Here is a 23646-nt window from a genome sequence, read left to right as displayed (position 1 = left end):
GAGCTGGCACGGGAGGGGGTCCTTTGCTCTTATAAACATGCCTGGGATTGGCACCTGTGAGAAGTCATGAGAAAGATGTTTTGGGTTAATGAAAGTAGATAAAGGGGTAGATTAGGTAGTTAGAGAGTACTCAGAAGGAGGGGGGAGCTGAGAAGAGCAGAGTGACCGATGAAGTCATCTCGCCAGCTGTGCTTTGCACTCCTTTTGTGTATAGTTAGAACCTGGGACCCAATGAAGTCACCCTTATCGGTTCCTTATCAACTGATAAGGGATAGCAAGTTCTGCTGACAAAGCTGGATCCCATTGGAATCCATTGGGTTGAGACAGTATAAAGGAAGCACCCTGAGTAGTGTGAGATACAGAGGCAGGTGCAGATGCTGATGGAGGAGAAAGACAGAGCACCACCGAGAGCTGGTGTGTCGTGTGATTCTGTTCCACTGTATTATTGACTGAATTGCTGGTATCCTCATTATTGGGTAATGTATCAATGCTGATTAATACTAATAAACTATATCTCTTTAGCTAATTAAAACTGGGTTCCTCTTTAATTACAGACTTAGCTACTGCTGAGTCTGTACCGAACTGCCATGAGCAGATTCAAGGTTGGGAAAGCTAGATATTTGGAGGGCATATGTAACTTTGCCCAGAGAGATGAGACGGGCCACTGCTTCCGCTGCCTGATTAATAAAGGCAGATTCTGAGAAAATAAACAGTTTACACAAGCCACTTGTCCTAGGAGCATTGGGCCTGATGCACCTGAGCATTTCCTAAAGGGGCCAGCTCTAGCAATCAGGAGCTGCTCCCCCTCCTTCTGCAATGCCATGCCCCTCACCCAGAAGCCTCCTGAAGTACATCCCCCTACTCTAAAGTGCCCCCCCAATAACATCCCCCCACCTTGATTACCACCCCCCATATGACACCTCACTCTAATCATGTCAGCAGCAATCCTCAGTTGTTTGAGCCTCTTCTGCTGCCAAATTCATAATGGTACCAGCAACCCCTGGCAGTAGTTAAGTTGCTTAGGGATCGCTAAGGGAGGGTGGAGGAATGCTTTGTGTGATTTTTTTGAGGGGGGAGGAGGAGGAGGAGTAAGTAACATGGAATCTATCTACCTTTGGGGATCAGGCTAGATATTTGTGACCTTGGTTGGTTAATATTAGATGCTGAATACTTGGGCTCAGTGGACCTTTGGTCTTGCCCAGTATGGCAGTTCTTATGTTTTCTTTCCCAACTTAATTTTGTTTGTTTCCTGTAGCAGATTCAACCTGCTGCTACTTTTTAAGTAAGACCAAACTATATGTAGAAACTGAAATAAAATGTAAGCTACATCTGTAGGACCTTCATTCATAAAATATAAACCCAAAGCAGTTAAAAGTACTGGTTAAAAATGTAATGTAAAATATTATTATCCAGATAATATCAGAAGTGTTGTGAAAAAATTGCAGAATGGCTAGAGTGCACAAAACAGAATATCTGAGTGCCCAGATTTGCATATGGCCGATTGTTTTTCCAGCTTGTAAAACTTGTACCAGGTGCATATTTGACCCTACAAGATAGTCACAATTTTAAAAAATATCGTTAAATCAAAGCAATCTCACTATTTGACAACAACAGCAAAAATGTTCTTGATTATGTTGTAATTACAAAAAAAAAATGGTTTCACTTAAGTCCATGTAAGGTCATTTGTATTTGACTTCTCAACTTACGAGTCCATTTCATTTTCATGGACTAAGAAATTGTACAACTAACCATTCTATCTAACACAACACAGTACCTGGTGATCCCCACTCTGATGATGTCATAAGTACATAAGTAATGCCACACTGGGAAAAGACCAAGGGTACATCGAGCCCAGCATCCTATCCACGATGTCGTTTACAAACACTTGCAAGTTAATTTGCAAAGGAAGTTGTACATTTATTGACAGCTGGGAACAACTATGGAATGCATTACCAAAGGCCATAAAAACAACCCAAGACCACCTCAACTTCCGGAAATCACTGAAGACCGTTTTGTTCGAAAAGGCATACCCTGCGGATCCAACTTAAGTGCCAAACTCAGCTGCACAACAAAACCATAACTTGCAACGAACATTATTTAACTCTTCTTCTCTTGATTTTCTAATGTGTCTGTAACGCATATATCTCATTTCTCTATAACATCACTCTGTATTTGTTTTATCACTGGAGGTGGCTAACGCCTTACAGTACTATGTAAGCCACATTGAGCCTGCAAATAGGTGGGAAAATGTGAGGTACAAATGCAACAAATAAATATAACTTCCTTATCCAGAGGGTTTTTAGTCTCTTTTTGGATAAGCCACACTGTGTAGTGGAGGGACAGAGCATTAGTGTATTCCGGATTGTGGCAATTTTCGGTTGCTATCTAGGTAAGTTATATATTTAGTTTAGTCTACTACTGAATAGCAGACCTAAATTAAAAGGATAGCAACAGTCACCCTTGGACTCTGTTTAGGTCACCCAAAGGTGGGTGCGCAAAGAGACAAGGGCAGTTATACCATACATATACTCTGACACCTTAGCCAATTTCTTTATAACGAAAGTTGACAAGTTAAGGGCCCAGTTACCTAGTATTATAAATACGGTAAATGATATAATCGTGTCAGATCTTTCTGGATCCTGGCACTCATTTGATCTCCCATCTTTTGTGTCATTTCAAAAATTACTATCAAACCTCTCTATCACTTACTGTTCGTTAGACCCTATGCCCTCAGATTGGTTTAAAATTTCCTCCCTGGGTCTATCAGCCCACTTACACTCGATGATAATAAAAACTCCTACAGAAGGAATTATTCCAAAGGTTTTTAAAGAAGCTCTGGTTAAACCATACTTGAAGAAACCCTCACTCGTCCCCCTCTCTCCAAGTAATTACCGTCCCGTTTCCAACCTTCCATTTTTGGCTAAGATATTGGAAACTGTTGTGTTTTCACAATTACAATTGTTCTCAGAATCTATTAATGCATTACACCCTAGACAGTCGGGCTTCAGGCAAGGCTATAGCACAGAGACAGTACTAGCAGCTATCCTAAGTGAATTAAATTCTAGACTTGAACAAAGTCATATTGCTTTGATTATCTGTTTGGACCTATCAGCAGCGTTTGACCTGATTGACCACAGCCTACTACTCAAACATCTGCGGGAACTGGGCGTCTCTGGAACAGTCTACAATTGGTTCTCCTCCTTCCTTAGCAACTGTTCTTTCAAAGTAGTACAGAACTCGTTCACTTCAAAATCCCATTCCATTTCTTGTGGGGTACCACAAGGATCAGTCCTATCACCATTATTGTTTAATTTGTTTGTCAGTCCACTGACGTTACTCATTCAATCTTTGGGAATTAGCTTATATTCTTATGCAGATGACTTCCTCTTAATTCATTATGTAAACCCATTGAATATAGATTTAAAGCCAGTTCAGGACTGTCTCAACGAAGTTGCTAGGTGGCTCTCCAAACACTGTTTGATATTAAATCCTGATAAGACCATAGCGTCCTGGGTAACAGGCCATAGCCCTATGCCATCCTTAATGCTCACATTGTTTAACAATTAGTTCCAGTACAATCATTTTACTAACTAGGTGTGATTATAGCCTCTGCTCTTTCCTTCAATGACCAAATATCTGATGTAGTAAAAAAGTCTTTTTACCATCTAAGGAAATTGTGTTCTATCAGAAATGCTATTGATAAAGACTCCTCATGTATCCTAGCTTACGCCTATATTACAACATGTTTTTGATTACTGTAACATTATTTAGACAGAGATAAGAGAAGTGGGAAAAGTAAACCAGGCTTATCCAAAGAACTGGGACCAAACAAATAATTAATAATAAAATCAACACAGTTTATTAATGTTTCCTTAGAAATGACTCAACGCAACATTGTGTTTCGGCCTGGCGGCCTGCATCAGGAGTCTTATGTCTTAAGGAAAGACTGATGGTCTAATTTTACATTTAGGTTGAAAAACAGAAGGCTTGAAATAGCAACATAAAGTTGATCTTAAAAAAGACCGTTGTGTCAAACCGTAAGGCACTGGAGTATGCACTGATGCAATAGTGAAGCAAATAGCAGATAGCAAACAGCCTTTCAAAATCAACCAGGGAAGAAGAATCATACACTCATTTCCATATATCTCTAAAAATTAATTTTTTTAAAAACTGCTTTTGAAATATGATCTCTTTTGTTGATAAAGAAAACCACACAGGTATGACATAAATTGCTTTATGCAATAAAGAGGGCTATAATTTAGATACCGTATTTTTCGGATTATAAGACGCACTTTTTTCCCCCCAAATTTGGGAGGAAAATGGGGGGTGCGTCTTATAGTCCGAAGGTAGAGATTTCCCTCCCTCCCTCCGAGTTCGGGATCGCCTGCCTGCCTGCCCGCCCTCCCTCCCTCCCTCCAAGTTCGGGATCGCCCTCCTCCCCGGCCCTGTCACCACTTCTCCCTACTCACGCGATCTTCCCTGGTGGTCTAGTGACATCGGGGCAGGAAAGAGCCCCCTCTTTCCTGCCTCTCCATCCTTCTGTATGCAGCCTGATGGTCTCGGTGAGATTCAAAATGGCCGCCGAGACTTCAATTATCGGCGGCCATTTTGAATCTCGCCGAGACCGTCAGGCAGCATACAGGAGGATGGAGAGCAGCGCGCTGGGCAGGAAAGAGGGGGCTCTTTCCTGCCCCGACGTCACTAGACCACCAGGGAAGATCGCGTGATGTGAGTAGGGAGAAGTGGTGACAGGGCCGGGGGGAGGGCGATCCCGAACTCGGAGGGAGGGATTCGGACAAGACGCACCGGAGCACCTAGGTTTTAGAGGAGGGAAAAAGGAAAAAAAAATTTCCTATTTCCCTTCTCTAAAACCTAGGTGCGTCTTATGGTCCGGTGCGTCTTATAGTCCGAAAAATACGGTAATTATGTATGACTGATCTCTTGTTTGGATGTTTCATTTGTGCTATCCTATCAGAAAATGGATTTCCTAGTTTAAATTATATACTTTGTTATTGTATATTTTTAGATGTATAAACTGTTCTGATTTGCAATGCAATAAGTGATGGTATAGTAAACAAATAATAAACTAATCAGGCATTAATCAATAATTGGTGTTAATTGGCAGTCATTAGGAGTTGCACGCAGATCTGCCCTATGCCCTATTCTATAACATATGCACCTAAGTTATATGGTGGGAACTCCAAAAGGGGGCGTGGCCATGGGAGGAGCAGGGGCAGGTCAGGAGCATTCCCAGTATATAGGCGTGATGTTATAGAATAATATCATTTATGCCACTAGTTGAGCGCCAGCTTTTAGCGTGTATAAATGCTCTTTCCAAAGTTAGGTACAAGATGCACGCTAAGCAAGCATTCTGTAAAAGTCGTTCCGCGCAGATCGCCCTTTGCAGAATACTAGCTTAGCACGAATCATCCCAATGTCTAACTTTGGGCTTCGTTTACTGACTTCCTCCCTCAGCATTTACCATATTATATTCAGCTATTTACGTGCTGCATTTGATATTAAAATTAAAATGCTGACCACTACTGCTCATAATTCCTAGCATTTTTTAAGATTCATAGTTCTGTTCTTTAACTGTACCTTGTGATATTTCCACTTGAATTCATGGATTGTTTTAATACAATCTTTTGTTCTCCTTGTATCATATTCATTCTCCTGTTATTACTTTTGTCTTCCTCAGAGCGAAGGAACACTTTTGGCCACGGGCTCATATGATGGTTTTGCCAGAATATGGACAGAAGATGGTGAGTTATGACGTTGATATTTTATCTGAAGGAAGCAAACTTTTTTTTTTTTTTAGATAATTCATTTGGGACTTTATAATTTGTTGCCTGGAAAGACAGATTAAGATGAATGCTTTGTATCCAAAAGGATCCCAGAGGCACATGGACATGAAGTGACTTGACAGTGTCTCACACAGAGTTGGTAGCAAATGGGAATCTTGAACTTATGACTCGTGATTTTTCAGTGTTTCTGTTACAAGACCATGCCTGCATCCTTCAGATGCAACAAAGACCACCTGACTTCAGTAGTTAAAACATATCATCATCCTTGGATAAGTGTTATGTTGGTCAGTTTAAATTTTTCACCGGTATAGCCATTAGAATTCTGTGCTTTCTTACTGAGTAGATACAGTTGACAAGTTGTATTATGATGATAGATTAGAGTGCTACATTGCTGGGACCCCCATTTACTCCTCTCCTTAGGTCTTCTGAAATTTCTGTTGATTGTGGCATGATGAATTCCCACTACATTTTATGCTGAATACCAAACTGAAAGCCATTTGGACCTTGACATAGGACAGGATACCCAAACTCAGTTGTGCAGGTTTATTCAACAGATTGGTTTATTGACCAATGAATAAATTGTGCAAAAGAAATTAGGAGTTCTCCTATTTTTTTCACAAAAGAATACTGAGAGCCCAATTTCACATTGAATGTAGAGATCGGAACTGAGACATCCAGATCAGCATGTTCTCATTTCCAATAGATCGAGAACCTTTTGTAAAATACCTGTAGGAGTGCACATGTATTTGTTGACACATGCAGTGGGATGAGCCATTTTACAAATATATATTTAGGGCCCTGTTTACTAAGCTGCGCCAGAAGTGTGTTAGCATTTTTAGTGCACGCTAAGCATTATCATGCGCTAACCGTGTAAATATCCATAATAATCCTATGGGCGTCTACACAGTTAGCATGTGCTAATTTTAGCATTCGCTAAAAATGCTAGCGCACCTTAGTAAACAGGGGCCTTACTTATTTATCAAATTTATATCCCGCCTATCCAATAGATCTAAACAGGTTACAACTTACACTCATAAAAGTTAACACATAACTTAAAACTAAAACATATCATACAATAAAACATACAGCAACTCATAAAATTAAAAGGAATCAAAATTCAGTATAAAATTAACTTAATCAGCAAGATGCCTCATGAAACAAAAAAGTCTAACGCATTTCCAGAAGAAGCATGTTCCACATTGTTGGTCCCGCTACAAAAAAAATATACAAGCACACTCTTTGTCAAGACGAACTTGACGAATAGAAGGAACATCTAAAAGGCAGTGACCTTGTGATTTCGGATTCCTTGAAGGTCGATAAACTTTCAGGCTTTGAGCAGTGGTTAACTGGGCATCATTATGTGGGGCTTTAAAAACCAACATCAAAATTTTAAACTTAATGCGCCAAAAAATGGGGCAACCATTGAAGCTTCACAAGTTAAGGAGTAACATGATCAACCTTACTCAGCCCTCCAATTAACTGAGCAGCAGAACCCGGCAGCTTCTACGTGGAGCTGACGGCACTTAAACATGGAAGTGGTGCTTCTTCCATACATACTGCCTCATTTTACAAACCTGCACCTGTAAGTGCTGCCAATTTAGGGGCTGTTTTGCAGCATTGTAGTTCCCACCTCCAGCATGCGCCATGTCTAGCGTGACAAAAATATTTTTTATTTTTGTAGGTCCAGCGCAGGAGCCCTTACCATCATCTAAAGAGTGCAGAGCCATTTCTTTTTTGGGGAGCTGAATGCAACCTTTTACCTGCTGCAGTAAAAGGGGGCCCCTTTTACCGCAGCTTGATAAAAGGGGCCCTTAGCGAGGCACAATTTTAAATATGGTTGTGTTTTGGAGGTGGACATAAACTGCATGGGTTTAAGGAAAACAACTCCTTTAATCCCTCATGTAAGCCGTAGGTGAGATGAGCACTTCAAAAAAAAAAATTGGTGCTGCTTTTGAGCTTGTGTAAAAAAACTCGACATGGAAACATTTCCCTATTCATATATATTCCTTTTCTAAAATGGAGAATATACATTTACTGCTTCTTTTACAAAGCCGCGCTAGTGATTTCTGCATGGCAAAGAAGAGAAAGCCAGTTCAATTCCTGTAGGCTTCCTCTCGTTTGCCACGGGGGAATTGCTAGCTCGGCTTTGTACATAAGTATTGCCATACTGGGACAGACCAAAGGTCCATCAAGCCCAGCATCCTGTTTCCAACAGTGGCCAATCCAGGTCACAAATACCTGACAAGATCCCCCAAAAGCACAAAACATTTTATACTGCTTATCCCAGAAATAATGGATTTTCCCCAAGTCCAATTTAATAATGGTCTATGGACTTTTTCCTTTAGGAAGCCGTCCAAAGAAGCCCTTAAATTTTAGGGGCCCTTGTACTAAGCCGTAAAAGCATCTACACGCACCCAGTGTGCACCAAAATGGAGTTACCGCCCGGCTATTGCATGGCTCTTGTGGTAATTTTATTTTTGGCATGCATCCAATACGAGCATACAAAAAATAATTTTTATTTTCGGACCTTCATATTGGACATGCGCCAAGTGGCATTTGACGCGCACAGGTCATTACTGCCTGGTTACCATGTGAGACTTTACCGCTAGCTCAATGGATGGCGGTAAGGTCTCAGACCCAAAATGGATGCGCGGCAATTTTCATTTTGCTGCACGTCCATTTTTGGCAAAAATTTTAAAAAGGCATTTTTTACAGGCGCACTGAAAACTGATTCTGCGCGCGCCCAAAACACACGTCTACACAACCGCAGGCCATTTTTCAATGTGCCTTTGTAAAAGGGCCCCTTAGTTTCATCCAACCTCACCTAAACCATTTTCACTTGACATCTCAGTGTAGTATAGATCTCCATGTGTAGACACTGTCTTTCAGAAATATTTACACGTGTATACCCAAGAAAATGCAGCTATTTACACGTGGGTATGTTTCTAAAGTAATGGCCTTATTGTTCAATGTTTCTATTAAATAAATAAATTAAAAATATATCTTTTTTTTTGTGTGTGTTACTTATTCAGTGGAGTTATCTTTCACTCTTACCAGGGTTTAATTTTGATTCTAAACATGCTCTCTGTTTAAATTGTGCTAAAATAGACAATCCTAGGGGACTTGCAAACTTTTCTGAGCACTGTATATAAGAAAAGTAATTAATGAAAAATTGAGTTGCAAGTTTAGTGGTGACTTGGAAGTGCTATGATATATCATACAATCACTGCTTCCCATTAAAATCCACAAATAGAGGACCGACAGCATCAGGCAGGGCAATGGAAAATCAAAAAGCATTTCTGCTTAGTTTGTGGGTGTTCAAATAATTAGTATATTTTTTGTATTAATATTACTACTACTATTAGAATTCCTGGTTGTAAACTGCAGTGGACAAGTTTTAAAACCTGGAGAAGTGGTTTATAAATGAACAAATCAAAGTTAAAGGGTCTGGCCTAGTTTCTTGACCATAGCACTGCAGTTCAGGAGTCATGGGGTAAATTAACCTACAGAATACCTGGCTGAGGTAGCTTATACTCTCAGGAAGAGGTACAGAAGTTAATACTACTGCATCAGCCATCACATCACCCCCCACCCCCAAACCACCAAACTGATGATCCCATGGCACCCACCAAACCCCTTCCCATGATTATGATATTTTAAAACAAAATATTCCCTGGTGTCTAGTTGCACCCCTCCCTCTCTACCCCCCTGACCCAACCTACAACTTAAAAACAAACAAAAAACTCTTCCCTGACATAACTGACTCCTTCACTCTCCTGACTTTACAAATACATCCTGGTGTCTAATGGCATCCTCGTCCCTCTCCCCCCACCCAACCCCTGACTTAAAAAAAACAAATCTTTCCTTGGTGTCTAGTAGCTCCCCCTTATCCCTTCCCCAGGCCTCCCCAGACCCCAGCTCTGAGCATGCACAGAAGTGTCCGTCATCTGTGGCTGAAGCTTCCTGCTGGCTTCCTTGCTTCTGAGGCAGCACAGAGGGTGACTTAGCCAGCAAATCTCTTCAGCTAGCAGGGCTTGGGCCTCCCCGGCAGCAAAGTTGGGAGCTGGGGGGGGGAGAACAGCTGAGAGGAGGTGTTTGGCTCCCTCCCCTCCCCCCCTCGAATCTACCCCTGGCCTCCAAAAATTGAACTTTGGCTACACTTGTGCCACTAATGTGAGCAAAAGAATTTGTATCATCCTAATATGCCATCCGTGGGAAGGGAAACATTACAAAAAAAAAAGACAAAGTATATTTTTTTTCAATAAAACAAATCATTTAAAGAAAATTGACTTCACTTATTTATACTTACTATCATCCCTTTATAGCTGTCACACTGCCAGCAGGACTTTATTTTTAATAATTTATCAGGAAATTGGGATAAATCAAAATTATTAAGAAGTTCTGTTTCCCATCTGGCTTTGTTTCATTTCTGAGATGTAAGAACTGTGGCGTTCGTAGGATGAGGTACAGTGCAACTTGTTATCAGATGCCCATACAGGCATATGCCTGATACATGTAAAATATGAATAATATATAACCAGGTTCAGTTAGAGTGTTTAAGAAGAAGAGGTATGATTGTTTCGACTCATTTTTATTCTTTAAAAAATAATTGTAGTAGCGCTCTCAATTATCCAACTGTCCGTCCTAATTAGGTAGGTAAGTAGATCATTTTTCTCTGGATGGAGAAAAAAGAGCAGCAGAAAATAATTTTGTGATTTACATATTTTCATATTTCAGGGAACCTTGCAAGCACCTTAGGTCAGCACAAAGGGCCCATCTTTGCTCTGAAATGGAACAAGAAGGGAAATTACATTCTGAGCGCCGGTGTTGATAAAGTAAGTATTGGAGAAGAGAAAAGGCAGTGACAGCAGAAATTCTCTAGAAGATTAAATTGTTCCATTTCAGCTCCTGGAAGTGATATTGCTAGTATGAATTTGGGTATCTGGGGAACCCCTCAAGAGCCATGGGGTCTTGGGTCTTGATAGACTATTCTCTCCTCACCATGTGATTCAGCATAACATTTTCAGCATCAACAACAAACCTAAAATTTACATACAGCTAACTGGCAACCTTCCTGGAAGTCCAACTGCAATGTTTGCATTTCTCCACCTACTGGAAATGAACATTTTATAAAGACCACAGAAGGTTATGATTTTGAAATCTGTATATATATTTTTCCTGTGACAGCAAGAATGGGAATGGCTCGTGTTCTCCTGAGAATAGAAATACAGAAAATAGCATAACTAGAGGGTAATTTCATAAGGTAGTTTCCATATGTGAAGCATGTCTTACATATGGAAAAGGGCTCTTCTTAAAATTGTTTAGGGGTTATACATATATAAAATGATTGTGCCTGCATTTACTCGATCTTTGCACAGGCATTCTTGCAGGTGTTTGGGTGGAGCTGAGGCAAAGCTTCAATGTACTCTCTCACTTTATAAAATGGAGGAGTGGCCTAGTGGTTAGGGTGGTTAGGGTGGTGGACTTTGGTCCTGGGGAACTAAGGAACTGAGTTTGATTCCCACTTCAGGCACAGGCAGCTCCTTGTGACTCTGGGCAAGTCACTTAACCCTCCATTGCCCCAGGTACAAATAAGTACCTGTATATAATATGTAAGCCGCATTGAGCCTGCCATGAGTGGGAAAGCGTGGGGTACAAATGTAATAAAAATAAATAAAATATTGGAGCTGTTCTATAACTTGGTTCCAAGTTGTAGGTTCCACAATGGGGCACACTTTAGGGCACATAAATCAGGCCTAAAAAAATGGGTGCTGAAAAAACCCCCCACTTAAGCACTATTCTGAAAGCTGTGCCTAAAGTTAGGCGTGGTTTATAGAATAACATTTTAGTCCTGGGGTTCGCGTGTAAATTTAGGTGCATCCATTTGCACCATCGAAAATATGGTACAAATGCCCCTGCTTAAATTTATGTCCCTTATTCAGTAATTGCACGCATAACCCTAAACCACACCCACAAACCACCCATGACCCTTCCATTTCCAAGCCTTCTTTTTTGTGCCACATGTAAAGTTTTAGGCGTGTACATCTTAATTGATTCCATTTATCACAAATTTCTTGTTAAAAGGCCAATTATTGGCACTAACTGGCTCATTCAATTAAATTGCATGCACACAAATTGGGCACACGTCCAAATTTGCGCATATGTTTTTTGGTGACTTTTATAGAATTAGGGGGTAGGTGCCAGTTCTCTAATGGCTTCAGGGTGCACCTAAACTTATAGAATACTAGCGCTATTCTCTAAAACATAGGCACACCTACTTTTGAGGGGGCTGGTATAAGTTTGCTTGCCTAAGGGGCCCTTTTACAAAGCGGCGGTAGGGCTACCACATGTGTAGCATGCGCACCAAATCGACACTACTGCCCAGTTAGCGTGCCCACCCAACAGTAGTGTCAAAGTTGGCATGCGCTGTTTCCCGTGGTAGAAAATATTTTTCTATTTTCTACCACGGATGCGTTCCCAGTAGTAATCGGCAGTGCGGCTATATTGGTGCATGCTGCATGAGTACCATGAGTGTAGCGCTTGAGCCCTTACCGCTAGGTCAATGGGTGGTGGTAAGGCCTCAATCAGTAAATAGCTACTTTTAATTCTAGGGCATGGCCATTTACTGCCCCCATTAAAACAAGCTTTTCTTCCCATCCGTGGTAAAAAATGGCCCAGCACACGCCAAAAACACGTGCCGATACTACTGCAGGTCACTTTTTACCATGGCTTAGTAAAAGTATCCCTAAGTGTGTCATGCAATACGTGGAACTGATAGTATTCTACTTACATCTATAAGTAGCGCTTATGCACATAACTGGTAATTGGTGCCTCTGATGCGCATAAGTGCTATTATTGTATAACTTATGCATGCACTTTCCCGTGGATTCTATAACTTGCCACCCAAATTTGGGTGCCCAAAATAACATGCAATCCTGAGATCTGCATGCAGTAAACTAGTTAATGAATTAATAATCAATAATTAGCTGTTAATTGGCTCTCATTTGGAATTGCTGGCTCTATATGATTCTGTAAAGATCTGTGCCTAAATCCTTTTGCACACAGCCCAAGAGGGGGCGTGGGTATCGGTGGTGCATGGGCTGGTCAGTGGCGTTCCAAAGAATTGCATGCATGTTACAGAATTTTGGGGGCTATGTGCTCACCAGGATTTACACCAGGTTACAGTTGGTATAAGTCTTTGTTCCCACTGGAATACGTACTAAGGACCTTATTCTATAAAGGTTATGCTCATAAATTTAAGTTCTTAAATGTATGCTAAATCTATGTTGCCCTTTTACTAAGTGGTGGTAAGCCTACCAATCTGGAGTTACCACCGGCCCAACGTGGTCATCGGCAGTAGTTCAACCCCCAGCACACAGCATTTCTGGCGCTAGCAGAAATACTCAAAAATTATTTCCACAAGGGGTTTACCCAGTGGTAATCTGGAAGCGCCATGCGCAACCCAGTTACTGCCAGGTTAGTGTGGGAGCCCTTACCGCCACCTCAGTGGGTGGCGGCAAGTGTTCCCCCACATGGCCACGCGGTAAGAGCAGTCTTACCGCATAGCCATGACTTTTTTTCGGCTTTTTTTACCTGCTGCGGTAAAAAGGGCCTCAGCGAGCGGGAAAAATGCCCCCCCCCCCCCCATTGCTAGCGCAGGGCCCTTTTTACCGCAGCAGTGGCGGCGTGGCCTAGTGGTTAGGGTGGCCTAGTGGTTAGGGTGGTGGACTTTGGTCCTGAGGAACTGAGTTCGATTCCCGGCACAGGCAGCTCCTTGTGACTCTGGGCAAGTCACTTAACCCTTCATTGCCCGCCGCATTGAGCCTGCCATGAGTGGGAAAGCGCGGGGTACAAATGTAACAAAAAATAAAATAAAAGGACCCCAATGAGCATAATAGGCCCTAAATTAGCAGCATAAATTTAAGAGCATAACCTTTATAGAATTAGGACTTAAGCGCTACTTTATAAAAAGCGCTCATTTTTATACTTCATAGAATAGCACTGAGCGGAAATTTTTCCCAGCACCTACTTTTCAGTACCATTTACTGAATCTGGCCCTTAGTGCCTAACATTAGGTGTCAAGTTATAGAACTACCCTTTATATGTATACCTAGAGAGTACAAACACATATTTTTACTTTCTGAACAGGTGAAAATTTGTATGGGAGACCATTGAAGCCTGCTTTATAATGGCACAGTGGCAGGCACTTAATTTTTCACTGCAGTCCGGGTACAATATTAAGTTATGTTTCTTTAATTATTTCTATTCTTAGACAACAATAATCTGGGATGCTCATACAGGAGAAGCCAAACAGCAGTTTCCTTTCCACTCAGGTAATTATAATTGATAAAAATACATTTTTAGTGAATAGCACATTTGAATGAAGCATTCATCAAAGATCTGAATGTTAAGTTTTCCAGCTGTAGACAGGTTGAAGTAAAGATCAACAAGTTGCAAATCATGCCTTTCATTTGCACAACAGCTTATTTACTATCATCTGAAGCCACAAGGTTCACGTTTTCTCCCTTTTCTCTCAACCTCCCTCCATTTTATCCCAAATGATGCCTTTTTTCAGATCAAATACATTGATGAGTCACATTTTTTTTTGCTGGCCCATAAAAAGATGTTACCTACAACCTGTTTGTTGATCCTATATTTCTGTGTATCTTAGTGAACTAACTTGGCAATTATTCTCCTTCATTGACCCACAGACAAAAATATAATTTTGCTATCAAATTGAATAAATAGAGCTTTTTAAGAAGAGCTGTCCTTTCCCAAACACAAATTTGTTGACCTTAGAAGAAGTACAAAAGTGATTGAAAAAGAGAGGTGGTCATAACATATAGGGACTGATAATGCTTATGACTTGAGGTGCTTTGTATAGAGTGGAGGAGTGGCCTAGAGGTTAGAGCGCCGGTCTTACAATCCAGAGGTGGCCGGTTCAAATCCCACTGCTGCTCCTTGTGATCTTGGGCAAGTCACTTAACCCTCCATTGCCTCAGGTACAAACTTAGATTGTGAGCCCTCCAGGGACGGGGAATTACCCAGTGTACCTGAATGTGACTCGCCTTGAGCTACTACTGAAAAAGGTGTGAGCAAAATCTAAATAAAAATAAATAAATATCATTCATGATGGCTAAAGAATTAGAAGAAGGTCTGGTTTTCCTAAATCTATTCCACAGATGAGAGCATCGTCCATTATATTGCCTTCACAGTTGCAGAAGAGAGTTCATGGGTTGGTGTCTACAGTTACAAGCATATTCTATAACAACGTGCGTAACTTAATTGGCAACAAGTCAATCAGCATTGATAACAGCACTTAACAAGCAATAATGAGCACTAATTGGCAGTAATTAGAATTTACACACACAACTCAATAAGCATATTCTGTAATGTAGTGCGCCTAACTTCTCACGTGTGCAGGCAAAAAGTGGCATGGTTATGTGTGGGGAAATAGGCATTTCGTGGGAATTCTGAAATTTACTGGCATATTTATAGAAATCTATGTGCCAGGATTTACAACATGTTTTCATTGGTGTAAATGGTGGCATGTAGTTTTAGGTGCTAGGATATCGACTAAGTTTATTCTATATACCGCGCCTAAATCTAGGCACCACTTATAGAATACACATGGAAATGTTTTCTTAGCTGATTTTTTTTAGGCACCATATATATGTTTTGTGTTTCACATTTACACCTCTAATTAGGGGCGTGAAAACATTTTGATGACAGATATTCTGCACGATGTGTTAGAGACGGTTTTTTATTAACATTTCTTTAAGTTTACATTTGGTAAATACTTCCATATGTCAGGTGCACTGTAACTTTGTCTGCCCTGCACAAATTAATAACATCACTTTTCAGGTGCATTTCTGTCATCCTCTGTGGAATTGTTGTGCTCTGACTCCTAAAAGCCAACATCTGTGCTGTAATGTGATATAACTGCTGAAAGATTTACACCTCCAGAACATCTGAAGTTAGGCTGGTTCAGGTCTGTGTCCATTGCAAACAAACTGCAATTTTCCAGTAATTTGTGCTGCAAAACACACTCCAGGTGGCCTTGTCTTACCTTCTCTTCACATCCATCTTTCAATTTGCAGTGTTGTGTAACAGTTTATATCTGCATTAGTATGATTGGAATGTAGCACATTCACTTTCAATAGGCTGGTGCAAAATGGTGATAATGAATAGTTTTACTGGTTGACATTTACCCAGTGAGCATAGTAGAACGTTTGGTAATTGATGCTCATTCTTACAGATTGCATTGTAGACAGGTCTTTTGATTTGGAATCAGATTTCTTTAGATGATAAGTACCGAAGGAAAATGTTTATGCTGTATTTCTCTCACCAAATTTAAATGCTATGATAATCGGCGAGCAGTACCTTTTAAAACCCATTCTATTTAGGGGGGAAGTTACCAATGTGGGCTACCATTAAGATGGGTTGTTTTATTTTTAACGTGGGTTATTAGTAACTAGGTCTCATTGCATAAAATGGCACCTGTGCTAAAAGCAAGAGTTAGTGGTCAAGTATGAAAAAAAGATTGCGTTGGAGGCAAGGACCTTCTAGGTGGCTGGAGGAGGTCTACACTTCACTTCTTTAAAACAGACCCTGTTTAAATGGTTAGCATCGGACCACATATTAGCTAGAGAGACTGGCTTCACTAAAGAGATGGGCAGTAACTGCCAGATGCACCAAGGTCCTGGTAAAGAATTGATCTGTATTTCCACCTCAGTAAAAATTACTGATTTAGAAACAGAGATTCCCAAAGCGAAAACCATGCAAATGAGCTTCTCACTGCTTTTGTGAACACTTATTTGCATGCGATAGGAAGCCAGTTGGTCAGCTGAGCATGCGCAGAACAGCCAATCGCTAAGCATGGCTGCTCTGTGCATGCTCAGAGTGGCACTTGTATACAGCTTTCATGCATGCAAAGAAGCTGTGTGTATGAAAGCTGATGTAGTTTTTTTTCCCCTGAGCTCAGGGGTGCTTGGTGTCTTCCCTTTGGGCTGGAGCAGTGGCTGACGGACAAACCCATGTTGGGGTCCGGCGTCTTCCCTGCTTCCGGGAAAAAAGTGGCATCTGCCTCCAGGGGTAAAGAAACAGATCAAGGATTTGCATAGCTCGTGTGGAAAAGCTTTGGTGTGTCGTGTTTCTCCCCTTCTCCTACTTGGGACAGTGAAGAACTGTCAGGACCGATAGCTTCAGACCTCCCGTTAAATTTTCCACGGTAAAGGTAGGAGCTGCTTGTGTGCATCGCTCGAAGAACAGCTGTACATCGCTTGAAGAACAGCTGTACATCACTTTGCATGTACATTTGTATAGTTATTAGCTCATTATATTGACTTTGCATACAATTTTCGTTAGCTGCTACCATGACAGGAGGTTGGGAGGCAGGGCTAGTGCTGGGCAGACTTCTACGGTCTATGCCCTGAAAATGGTAGATACAAATCAAGGTCAGGTATACATATAAAGTAGCACATATGAGTTTGTCTTGTTGGGCAGACTGGATGGACCGTACAGGTCTTTTTCTGCCGTCACTTACTATGTTACTATGTTATGTAACCCATCTTAACAGTAGCTTATGCTGATAACTTTCCCCCCTTAGAGTCTTAAACATTCTTCATAGCTCTCATAATATGTTGTTTCGAGGGCTGTACAACTCATGCGATCTCTTCTTGCCATTCTTACCTCACAGCCCCTGCTCTGGATGTGGACTGGCAGAACAACACCACGTTTGCTTCCTGTAGCACTGACATGTGCATCCACGTATGCAGGCTCGGCTGCGATCGCCCAGTCAAAACATTTCAAGGACACACAGTAAGTCACTGTCCCGGCTTCAGGTAGAGCCAGGTCATTGCCAGAACTAAGTTAGTAATGTTAAGCTGTTTGTCATGGTTACAGGATGATTGAAAGGATTTTATCCGTCACCCATAAAAGTTAGTGACTCACTTTAGATAGACTTTTTCGTGGTTATGCATTTAAGGAAAAACTGGTAAATTTATTTAAAAACAGTGTACATCTTCAATGTTAAATACTCTCCAGTGGCTAGAGTAAAATCTTTTGAGATTTAACACATTTTGAACTATCTCATATAGTTCTGGCACTTATAATGTCAGCCATAGTACAATTACAGTATATACACAATATGTTTTCACATTCTGACTAAAAATACAATTCAAAATGCATTCACTGATCTTCTCAATGTGCTCTGCACTTTTATTATGAAAGAACATGTAAATTACGCAGGTAAATCAGAACAAAAAAACAAGTAAAATGAAAATGTCTCGATTATGTAAGTTTTCACATCCCATTACTCAGTACTTAGAGGCATGCCCCCACCCTCACCCCCCTTTTTTTTTTAGCAATAACAGCAATGAGTCATTTATAATAAGTGACTTCCAGCTCTGCACAGCAGGACTGGTACAGTTTTGCTCATTCTTCTTGGCAGAATAGCTGGGATCATCTGCAAACTGCAGTCTTCGAGTCTTGCCTCTGATTTTCTGTTGGATTGAAGATCTGGGGTTTAATTTGGCTGCCTGAGAACATTCACTTTCTTCTTGCTGAGCCACTCCATTGCTACTTTTGCATTGATCTTAGATCACTATTCAACTGAAAGGTGAACCTTCTCCCCAGTCTCAGATCATGGCGGACTGGAACAGGTTAAACTCCAGGTTCTACCTGTACTTTGCCCTATGCATCTTCCCCTCAGTCTTCAAATCCTTCCCATCCCCACTATTGCAACAAATCCCCACAACATAATGCTGCCACCACCAGGCTTCACTGTAGGGATGGTGTTATCAGGATGATGGGCTGTATTTTGTTTTAATGATGCTTATTGCTTAGCAGTGAGACCAAATGTGCCATTTTGATCTCATTAGACCATATAATGTTCTCCTTACACAGTGCTGTGGCCTCTAAATGTTTGCTTGCAAATGCCATGTGGTTTCCTTCTTCCCCTCGTCCTAGACAGGCCATGTGAATGAAGTAATATTGAGATTGTTGAACAGTCAGCAGTTTCCCCAGTCTCAACCAAAAACCACTGTACTTCTAAAGTAATCTTAGGCCTCACAGTTTTTCTTCATGATGCTGTGATGGCTGATTAGGGGTCCGGTTCAAGTCAGCACAGAAGAAAGCCAGTCGACTACATTGAATGAGGTTTATGTGGAGGGGCATAATTGAACGAAAACGTCTATCTCCATGGGCGTTTATCTCCGAGAACGGGTCCGTGAAGGGGCGGACCGAACCGTATTTTCGAAAAAAATAGACGTCCATGTTTTATTCGACAATTTGTGAGCTGGGCGTTTTTGTTTTTCAGTGATAATGGAAAATGAAAGCGCCCAGCTCAAAAATGAATAAATCCAAGGCATTTGTTCGTGGGAGGGGCCAGGAGTCGTAGTGCACTGGTCCCCCTCACATGCCAGGACACCATCCGGGCACCCTAGGGGGCACTTTTACAAAAACAAAAAAAAAGGTAAAAGAGCTCCCAGGTGCATAGCACCCTTCCCTTGTGTGTTGAGCCCCCCAAATCCCCCTCAAAACCCACTGCACACAAGTCTACACCATTACTATAGCCCTAAGGGGTGAAGGGGGGCACCTACATGTGGGTACAGTGGGTTTGGGGGGGGTTGGATGACTAAGCATTAAGCAGCACAATTGTAACAGGTAGGGGGGGGATGGGCCTGGGTCCACCTGCCCGAAGTCCACTGCACCCCCTAACAACTGCTCCAGGGACCGGCATACTGCTGCCAGGGAGGTGGGTATGACATTTGAGGGTGAAAATAATAAAAGGTTGTGAAACATCATTTTTTGTGGTGGGAGGGGGTTAGTGACCACTGGGGGAGTCAGGGGAGATCATCCCCGATTCCCTCTGGTGGTAATCTGGTCATTTAGGGCACTTTTTGGGGCCTTATTCGTGAAAAAACAGGGTCCAGGAAAAGTGCCCTAAATTCTAGCTACAAACGCATACTTGTTTTCCATTATCGGCGAAAGGCGCCCATCTTTGTTCGGGTGATAACCATGCCCCAGTCCCGCCTTCACCACGCCTCTGACACGCCCCCGTCAACTTTGTACGCTTCCGCGATGGAGTGCAGTTGAAAACGTCCAAGTTCGGCTTTCGATTATACCGCGTTATTTGTTTTTGGGAGATAAACGCCTATCTCCCGATTTAGGTCGCAATATAGGCGTTTTTGTCTTTCGATTATAAGCTGGAAAGAGTCCTGGCAAATAAAATTAATAGCAGAAATCCTGGGTATTTCTTTTTTTATTATAACCAACGTCCATTTATTTTTGTTGCTAGTAGAGAATGACAAGGGGATAAAACTTGTCCCTGCCCCCTCCCCGTAGGTTCTGTTTCTGTCCCCACCCCATCCCTGTGTGCTCTGTTCTCATTTGCAGAAGCCTCGAACACTTATGATTTTATATTTAAATCTTTTTATTAAAGTACTCTATTTCTCACTCCGGAATGGCGATTGCCATTACGGCATAATGTAAGCCACATTGAGCCTGCAAATAGGTGGGAAAATGTGGGATACAAATGCTGCAAATAAATAAATAATTAAAAAGAAACGATTTGCAGCTATAATAAACCCTCCCACCACCACCACTCTCTACCCTTCCAACCCCAATCCTAATCCACCCTGTTTAAAATGTCCAGGAGTACAAAATACAACCCATTCTGTATGCCCTGGAGTGAGAAATATGCCCTATGAAGCACTGTTATGATTTTGTAATTTGTGGATGAATAAGAAGTCGTCAACAATATCAGGATTCAGTCTAGCTCTCCTCTCTTCCACAGTCCCTCCTGCAATAGAAGATGTCTTCTTAGAAGATGTGCTGGTAGCAGGATGTACAGGACCCCCCCATGCAAATTTTGCTAGCTGTGACCAGCATGTTTGCTTGTTTTTCCAAAAAATAAAACTATTGTCGTCTACATCAATCAAACAGTCCACTTCATTAACAGGCTTCAAAGTAGAGAATGACATGGGGACAAAAAGTTTGTCCCCGTCCTTACAGGTTCTGTCCCCATCCCTGCCCCATCCCTGTGGAATCTGCTCCCACCCCGTCAGCCCTGTCCCCATCCCCGCAGTTACTGCGGGTCCCCGTCCCCATGTCATTCTCTAGTTACTAGTATTTCTACTTGATCATTTTCTTTTAAGAGAAAAAAATTGAAGCTGCATGAATGAAAATCAAGGAGAACATGTTCAACTGCAAAATGTGTATATTCAAGGATTTAGATTTGTAGTCACTGTAATACTTCAGTTACCGCCGTAATTTTTTCTTACAAATTTATTTGCATATTTTGCCAGTGGCTTTTGCTTCTGGGTGGGAAATTGGTTTCCTTGTATACAGAAGAGTAACCGCTTCTGTTGTTCTTGCTGTCTGTCAAATCTGTCATAACAGAAAAGTAAAATCGGAGTGCCCCCTGCTGGGCACCAGAGATATTGCAAGGGACTCGTATATAAACCTGAATGTAAACAAATCTTTATTTTCAGAATGAAGTTAATGCAATCAAGTGGGACCCCTCTGGTATGCTGCTAGCATCCTGCTCTGATGACATGACATTGAAGGTAATCTACTTTGATCAGATGGCTTGACACTGCAGTCCTGTCTTTTGCACTGAAATGTAATTTATCTGCTTATCAGTCGATTTCAGGTGTAAAGGCCATGTTTTGACTAGTTAGCTTCTGCGTCACCTCTTCAGGGGCCTCTTTTACAAAGCCGTGCTACCGATTTTTGGTGCGGCAAATGAAACCCATTAGGTTCCTATGGGCTTCCTCTCATTTGCCACATGGAAATTGTTAGCTCAACTTTGTAAAAGAGGCCGTATGCTAAACATGTAAGCTGCATTTTTACAGCTCATTGGTGTTCATTTTTTTAATATTAACTTATTAAACATATGCAATAAGAACACAGCAACAGCATTGTGGGTTTACAACGTAAAAGCTAACTGAGCTTTATGGTTCAGTAAAGACTCCCCTCCACATTTCATGCTACCATTTGCTCAGTGGTAAAAGCAGTTAGCTTAGTGGGGTTTAAAAAAGGTTTGGATAGCTTCCTAAAGGAAAAGTCCATAAGCCATTATTAAAATGGACTTGGGAAAATCCACTGCTTATTTCGGGGATAAGCAGCATAAAATGTGTTATACTGATTAGGGATCTTGCCAGGTACTTGTGACCTGGATTGGCTACTGTTGGAAACAGGATACTGTTCTTGATGGACCTTCGGTCTGCCCAGTGTGTCTCAAAATGACTGGTTACTTGCCTGCTGACCAAGGACACAATGGAAAATAGCAAAGGCAGAACTCGCCTTCCTCAGTTTCATGTCCAGCTGAGGCTCTGCATCCCTCTTGCAACTGTGAAGTACTCACTGGTAACAGAGTAATACACAAAGGGAGAGACATACAAGAAATATCTCCACAAGATGGAGGAATAGGAATAAAAAGAGATGAACCAGGAGGGTTGGGGGGCCTTCTGACCGTGGAAGCTGCATACCATACTTGTAACATTGCGGAAGAAGAGAGCCTCAGAAATCCTAAAACAGTATACCCATTCAATATCAGATTGTTTCTTTATGAAGCTTAGTTATTTTCCAAAGGGAGCATTTCAGCCTAATTGATTCAGGAAGGGCTGGTAAGATGAGTTATATTGTGCAAACAACTGTGACTTTCTCATGGTGTCTTCTAACAGACTATCATAGCCCCCTGATGGTCCATATAGGGTTACAGCCACCTAAGCATGAACAAGAACATAAGAGTAGCCATACTGGGTCAGAACAATGGTCCATCTAGCCCAGTATCCTGCTTCCAACAGTGGCCAATCCAGGTCACAAGTACCTGGCAGAAACCTGATTAGCAGCAACATTCTATGCTACAAATCCCGGGGCAAACAGTGGCTTTCCCCATGTCCATCTCAATAACAGACTATGGATTGTACCTCTAGGAACTTGTCCAAACCTTTTTTGACCCCAGAAAGGCTAACCACTGTTCCTTCGGTAGTGAGTTCCAGAGCTTAACTATTCTTTGAGTGAAAAATATTTCCTTCTATTTTAAAACAATTTCCATAGAACTTCATTGAATGTCACCTGGTCTTTGTACTTTTTGAAAGAGTGAAAAATCGATTCACTTCTACCCGTTCTACACAATATTTTATACACCTAAATCATATCCTCCCTCAGCTGTCTCTTTTCCAAGCTGGAGAACCCTAACCTCTTTAGCTTTTCCTCATATGGGAGGAGTTCCATCCTCTTTTATCATTTTGGTTGTCCTTCCTTGAACCTTTTCTAATTCAGCTATATCTTTTTTGAGATATGGCAGCCAGAATTGAATCCAGTACTCAAGGTGAGGTTGCTCCATGGAGCGATACAGAGGCATTATAATATTCTTGGTCTTATTTTGCATCCCTTTCCTAATAATTCCTAGCATCCTGTTCGCTTTTTTGCCCAACACCACCACACACTGGGCAAAATGCTTTCTAATGAGCCTACTATGTTCCAAATTAGTGAAATAATAATTTTTAATTGCAAAGTTCCCTTTCATATACTGTAGGTGTATGGTAGTGTTTTCCTATGGTCCTGTACATGCACAAAAGCAATATTTCAGCTTACCTGACATGATAGTTCAAACCGCTGCTTTGAAACTGAACTCTCTTAACAGTGAACAATCTGTCGCAGAGCTGATAACGTTTGTGGTTTGCTTTTTCTGCACGGATTACGCCCCACCAGTGCTGTCAGCCTCAGGCCAGTTTGTGACCCTTTCATGGGTGATACGGCTTTATGGTATGGTATTGTCAATTAAAGGTATGATTTTGAATTTGAAATATTGGAAGAAAGTCTAGCCATAAAA

General features: G+C 41.4%; 1 protein-coding gene across 5 annotated transcripts in view; it reads left to right on the top strand.

Moving 5' to 3' along the window:
• TBL1X (transducin beta like 1 X-linked) overlaps window positions 1-23646 on the top strand; it is a 473837-nt gene that overhangs the window by 432979 nt on the left and 17212 nt on the right. For all 5 annotated transcript variants that reach the window (XM_030201627.1, XM_030201624.1, XM_030201623.1 and 2 more), the window contains 5 exons: window positions 5699-5762; window positions 10542-10639; window positions 14077-14137; window positions 17503-17624; window positions 21299-21373. In XM_030201627.1, coding sequence (XP_030057487.1) covers window positions 5699-5762; window positions 10542-10639; window positions 14077-14137; window positions 17503-17624; window positions 21299-21373 — 420 coding nt within the window. The remainder of the gene's footprint in view (window positions 1-5698; window positions 5763-10541; window positions 10640-14076; window positions 14138-17502; window positions 17625-21298; window positions 21374-23646) is intronic.

Source organism: Microcaecilia unicolor, chromosome 4 (genome assembly GCF_901765095.1).
Source record: "Microcaecilia unicolor chromosome 4, aMicUni1.1, whole genome shotgun sequence".
Lineage (NCBI taxonomy): Eukaryota > Metazoa > Chordata > Amphibia > Gymnophiona > Siphonopidae > Microcaecilia > Microcaecilia unicolor.
This window is presented reverse-complemented; position numbering and strand designations above follow the sequence as displayed.